This window comes from Merops nubicus, unplaced genomic scaffold, assembly GCF_000691845.1.
Source record: "Merops nubicus isolate BGI_N331 unplaced genomic scaffold, ASM69184v1 scaffold34573, whole genome shotgun sequence".
In the NCBI taxonomy this organism is placed as follows: Eukaryota; Metazoa; Chordata; class Aves; order Coraciiformes; family Meropidae; genus Merops; species Merops nubicus.
Genome location: NW_008598816.1, coordinates 4640 through 11143, shown reverse-complemented (window position 1 = coordinate 11143; position 6504 = coordinate 4640). Strand labels below are relative to the sequence as shown.

The 6504-nt window shown below is 39.0% G+C and overlaps 1 protein-coding gene across 1 annotated transcript; it reads left to right on the top strand.

Moving 5' to 3' along the window:
- Positions 1 to 678: 678 nt before the first annotated feature.
- On the top strand, positions 679 to 5373 carry LOC103769944 (chromosome unknown open reading frame, human C12orf66; the record flags this gene model as incomplete). The annotated part of the gene is made up of 2 exons (XM_008937190.1): positions 679 to 971; positions 4280 to 5373. Coding segments are annotated over 2 exons (1110 nt in total), but the record flags the coding sequence as incomplete, so codon positions are not given.
- Between the last annotated feature and the right edge of the window lie 1131 nt (positions 5374 to 6504).

Below are 6504 nucleotides of genomic sequence, written 5' to 3'. Positions count from 1 at the left end.
GTTTCAAAGTGGAACCTAAATTTAGTATCTCTTTGAAAGTTCCACAGATTTAGTCCCTGTGATCCTTGCTCTCCTGCAGCTGTTGCGTGCCACAGCAGCAGGTAAGGCCATCTGTAAATAGAAATTAGGAAATAAGGTTATCACCTTGGTACAGTCCTTGGTAGTGCCAAGGTTAAATAACTTCTACTTTGACTCTCTACTTTTGTCTTTTTTTTTTTTTTTTCTTTTTAAATTCATCATAGTGTTGAGCAGGTGGGGAGAAGCAGAGAGTTCTCCCCTTCCTGGGGTTAGTTATGGACTAACCTCCACTGCGGTCTCACTGGGATAAACCGTGTCTGTTTTCCGTTTGAACTGTGGCTTATATTAAGATTCTGCAGGGACTGGAAGCATTTGGTTTATACACACAGATGTCATATGGCTCCCATTTAAAGATGGCTTTGCAAATTTGAGTGCTTCTTGGTTGAAGAGGTGTTGTTAGGGGAATACTCTTGAAAAGGTCTAGAGTTATTAATAGGAGCGGAGGCTACTGCAAGCCAAATACTGTGATCCAACCAACACCTAGGGGAAAGCAGGCGTGGTTATAGACAATTTTCCAGGCATGGTTATAGATAATTTTCCAGTATTGCTGTCTCATCTTTGGTGTCCCTGGGTTTTGGTAATACCTCCATATTTATCTGAACAGGTGGTCAGTCATTCTTCAGCCGAAAGGACTCCATCCGAACCATCTACACATCTCTGCATAATGAGCTGAAGAAGGTGGTGGCGACGGGTCGCAATGCACTAGGAGGAACAGCTCCTCACTTGGAAGAGCTGCTTTCTCACCTGTCTGAACAGCTCTGTTTTTTTGTTCAGGCTCGGATGGAAATTGCTGACTTCTATGAAAAAATGTACACGCTCAGCACCCAAAAGTTCATTAATTCTGAGGAACTGGTAAACATTTTGGAATCCATCCTAAAGAAATACAGCTCAAGGTCAGTGCTTATTTGCTGGCAGTAAGTACTTGGACATATGATCTGTGTTAAATTATGTTGAGGTTCAAAGCAAGACTAAAAACTGGAGTCCTTTGCGTGTTGAGCAGCACACCTTGTATGAACTCATGCATGAAGTGAATGTTGGTCAGCAGCATAAAGTCTCAAAATAAAACTCCTGAAGAAGAAGAATAAAGAAAGGAGAGTGTTTCTACTCATCATGTTCTAGGAGCCATCTTTCTTATTCCTTAATACTCTGCACCTTCATATTTAGCAGAGAGGAAGAGTCATTTTCCTTATAACAGGTATAAAAACTTCTTGCGCTTTTTCATTGGCAGTGGAGAGGAAACAAAACTTAATTCTATAGAGCCTTCAGTAAAATTGATACGTAAATAGAACAGATATTTGTGTGACAATTTTATTTTTAGACTGGAACATATGTCTGCTTAATTCTAAAAGCTATACCATTGCTGTTCGGCCTGCTTAGGAGGGTTTGTTGTGCCCTGTTACCACTTCTCTTGAGGGGCGTTGCCCAGTAGTCTTTACTCCCTGTCGCTGTTTCACATCTAACAGGTGAGCCTCAAAAATGATGGCAGCTTAAAAAAGAGAGAGTTTTTGAGTGCCTGTCAACAGGCTCAAATTCTAGCTCACTCTTTTAAGGCACAACAAGGTAGCCATTGTAGGAAGAGAACTTTAAAGTATAGTTAAATTTTTAAAAATCTTTATTAGTGAAATAGTGCCTATAGAAGACATTTGGGGAGAATATTTTGAGATCTTAATTTTGTTGGTTACTGTTTTTAAAGGGTACACCTGGGAAAAATCAGGGTAGTTCAGTGCTGCTTTCTAACATTCCTAATCTAAGCACTGGAGCTGACTCCCTTATTTTTTTGGGATTAACTTAAGCAAATTGCTACGTAACTTTGCTGTTTGAAAATCAAAACTAGTCTATATGGTCTCACTAGGGATTGTTTTGCAGTTTTTGGCTTGTGAACCCTTACAAGATCAGGGCTGTTAGTCCGATAAAAAAGGAAACCTGTGGATTTTTTCATTGTCAAAATAAACTTTAACAAGTAAAGGAAGGTAATTTTGGGGCTTTTTTTGAAAAGTTGTTCTGTGTTGTACACTGACCATTGCTCTCTGTTCTGAGCATGTACTGAGTCAACAGCACTGATAAAAGTCTGAACACCGAAAGTGATACTTTAACAAAGTGTCTAGAAACTTGTATATGGAATATTTTACTATGCTATTTAAATAAATATCACTGATGCCACTGTACATCTAAGGCATTATTATAAGCTGTTTAAAAAAATAAGCAGTGTGTCCCTGGGAAAAGTAGTAGTGATCTTGCTTTGGGTTAATGATTGATTTCTAAGATGAAGACATTCTGAGGTGCTATTAGAACTAATTCAGGTTTCTTTCCTTTACATCTAAAAATAGCATAGAGCAAATAACTGGTTGTTGTTAAAGGAATGACAGAATTAACTGACTGTTGACAATCAAGTCATGTTGTCTGTTCTGAAAAAATCATTAACTCTTGAACATTTTAGAGCTGTTTTGTTACTTCTTATTGATGACTTGTACACAGTCAGTGCTAGACACTTTACTCTCCGTTTTTCTGTAGAACACAACTGGAGAAGTAACTTTTCCTAAATTTTTTAACTCTTTGGATCTTAACTGAAATAATTAAACCAACATCAGAAGCAGGATCCTTTAAAAGCGTGGTATAAAATTAATAAATAACTAGTAAACTTATTATGATATAATTCTTTTTAAGCATTAAATGTTTTTCATCTGGTTGGCATTTTGTAAATATATGCATGCATTTGTGATCTATGGCAGGAAATAGAAAGCTGTAGCAAAACAAAGCTTTGTAGTCTGCAAACCAAAACAGTAGCATCCCTCTGCTTTTGAGAATGCTTAGAGGAAAAAAAAATCAATTTTCCAATATGTTTTTAAATTCTTAACACTGGCTTATTGAAATATTGTAAAAATCTGTCTGGTTTATGCGCTGCTGAGTCCGATGCTTCTGTGTCATGAAACTTAATTACAGCAGATATACTGAGTACATGACCTGTGAGTTTACTCTGCAGCCATATAAAGCTGTGGCTGAGGTGCATATTTTGCATTAAAACAGTTTAGTAAGTCCTGCTGTGCAGTGAAACATGAAAATGGCTGTGAGCCATGAAGCAAAGGAAAAGTGGGAAGCTGTACATCATAATGTTAATGTAGGAGATTTGGCAGTGATGCATTAGTATGAATTTTTTAATTGCTTTTAAGACTGAAGAGTAACCTTCTTAGTCTGACTGGAAGTGTGTTGAAACTGTGCCAAGTGTACACTTGATGGAACTATCTGGAGCAAATAATGTTGTGTATCCTTCCCCCTTGCTGCCTAGTACATGGCAAAAAAAACTTTTTTCTGCTGAATACTAAAACCATTGGAAATACATAATGTTAACTATTAGCAGAATATTATTTTTAATTGACTCTTGTTTGTTCAAATAAATGCAGTTATGTTCTGGACTTCTCAGCCCACCAAAGCAGCTGGTTCTCACCATGTCTGCTACAGCAGGTAGATGTGGTGGTTGCTGACATGCACGGTGCACAGAAGGTGACTGGTCACCCAACCTAATGTGTTAGCAGAGTGTGGTGCATCAACTGGTCTAGGATAGTCATAATTTCATGTTCTTCGAGTGAATCTGGACTTGCATCTTAATAACAAATCCTCTCAAGACACATATTGTGGCTGTAAAAAAAAAAAAAACCACAAAAAAAACCAAAAACAAACAAACAAACAAAAAAACAAACAAAAAAAAAAAAACCAAAAAAAAACCCAAAAAAACCCCACAGAAACCCTAACTTAAAAATGGTGATAAAACTATGAGGCAATTTTCACAAGCCTAAGAATTAATGTTTTGGGAAGAGCTTGATGGAGAGTCAAAGCAAAAACAGTGAAGGGAAAAGCGATGAAAAGCCCCAAAATCTCATTCCCTCTTCTGGTCCACAACAAAATTAAGTGTTTTGGTTTTGAACCAAGCATTTTTAAAGTGGAAATGTATTGTGTCCTGGCAGCCAGGGGGAGTAATGGAGTCACTTTGTCTGAAGATGAGCTGTTAAAGGTTGGAAGAATTCGGTATAAACTTCTTTGTTTTACAGCAGAAACAAGGCTCAGGGTATTTTTCTGAAGTGAGGAGATAAATCTTTCTTAAACAGAAACCTCATGGTCTTCTGTCTGTGAGCTGACAAATGCGGTGTGATTATTTCACTGTTGTATACAGAAATTCTCATGTCTTGACTAACGTTATGTTTTCTAGATTTCATCATCCAATCCTCAGTCCTCTTGAGAGCAGTTTCCAGCTGGAAGTAGATGTGCTTGCACATCTCTTAAAGGCTCAGGCTCAGATCTCAGAGTGGAAGTTCCTTCCATCCCTGGTCAACTTGCACAGTGCTCACACAAAACTACAGACTTGGGGTCAAATTTTTGAGAAACAGCGAGAGACCAAGAAACATCTCTTTGGAGGGCAGTCTCAGAAGGCTGTACAACCTCCACACCTCTTCCTCTGGCTGATGAAGCTCAAAAACATTCTCCTTGCCAAGTTTAGCTTTTACTTCCACGAGGCCCTTAGTCGGCAAACAACAGCATCTGAAATGAAGACTTTGACTGCTAAAACAAATCCTGATTACTTTGGGAAAATCTCCAGCTTCATCCGGAAGTATGATGCCGTCAACGTTTCGTTGATTTTTGACAATCGTGGGTCAGAGAGTTTTCAGGGACACGGTTATCATCATCCCCATTCTTACAGGGAGGCCCCCAAAGGCGTGGATCAGTACCCAGCAGTGGTGTCCCTGCCCAGTGACAGGCCTGTTATGCACTGGCCCAATGTTATCATGATTATGACTGATAGAACCTCCGACCTCAACAGCTTGGAGAAGGTTGTTCACTTCTACGATGACAAAGTCCAAAGCACGTATTTCCTGACTCGCCCCGAACCTCACTTTACAATTGTAGTTATTTTTGAGTCCAAGAAGTCAGAAAGGGACTATCACTTTATTTCTTTTCTCAATGAAATTTCACATTCCCTTAAGAACTCCAAAGCTTTTGCGAGCTTGAAGCCTGGATCCAAAGGGTGAAATGCAAACTACCTACAGATTGTGAAGGCAGTATGCCAGCCTTGGGGGAGCTGTAGCTTTTAAGGATTACATAAATTCATGATTCTTAGAGTCTAATTGAAAAAGGAACCATTATTTTTAATGTTTATAAGTTCCTTTTTCTTTTAAGCTAACAAACACTTGAAGAGTATTTTTGTGCAGTACTCAGTGGGACAACTTAATGGTGGGGTGTTAACGGCCACGGTAGGACTTTTGGTGTGGTTTTCAATTTTCAGTATGATTGATTTTTTCAGTCCACGACTTGGTTGCTTGTATCAGGAAGGAATATGTGCACTTTATCTTAGTCTGATCATCTGCTGTCTTCTACAGAGTTTATTGAAAGTGCAGTGTGGATGGAAGATACTTTCTTTGCAGAAAACTGCATTGCCTGACAGCAGTGGTCTCTGGGAACTAAACACTGATACAAGGGAATATTAAAAAAAAGTGAGCCTGCATGGAAACATTTTAAATAAAATACAAAAATCACAAAAGGCACTCTTGTTAATTTTAACTTAGCTTTCAAATGGTTTAAAACAGTGATTGAGGTCTCTGACATTCTCTGTTAAGCAGCAGGCTGTTGTTTTGAACACCCTGTGTCACAAAGCTTTGCCATTGCTCCAGAGCAGGAGTAGGGCAGGAGAGGCTGCAGCCTTGGTGGAAGGTCAGTATTCGCTGGAGTGCGGTGACATTGTGTGTCCAGCACCAGCCTTGGCTCAGGAGTAGCTGAAGGAGATGAGCTGAGGTGGAGTGGGTGTTCTAGGAGGAACAGCTCCGTGGGGAAAGCAGCAAAACTCTTCTCAAATTTTGCTGTTGTCTGGCTAACTTTAAACAGCAGCACATGCCCTTTGTAAATGAGTTATTTTCTATTTGCTGTTAGGGTCAACCTGGATTTGTTTTCAGATTTTTTATAAGTATACAGTCTTTTCTCTTTCTGTTCAGTTTTAAGTAATTTGACAATTAAGCCAAGTGACTTTGGGAATTTGGATTTAAATATATAGCCTTCAGCAGTATGTTTACCTCGTTCAAAAATGTCTCTTTTACCACTTTTAGGCTACAGGTTTGGAAAAAGTATGTTTGGTAGTGTCCTGGTTCCGTGTAAAAAGGGGTTCAGGGCAGGACCCACACGGAACAGAACTATGTACTCGCCTCTACCCCCCCTCCCCCTTGAGAGAGAGAGAGAGAGAGACACTTTTTAAAAAAGAAAAATGAAGTATATTGTTCAACAAGGAACAGAAAACGAAAAAGGGAGGTAAGGAAAATAATATATACAAAGATTAGGGGAATAATACAAAAAAATAAAATATACAAAACCCTCAGAAATGGTTCCAGGGTCCCACGGAGTGAAAGGAGAACTTTCCTCTCCGAGCTCCAAGGCAGGAGTGAAACAAGA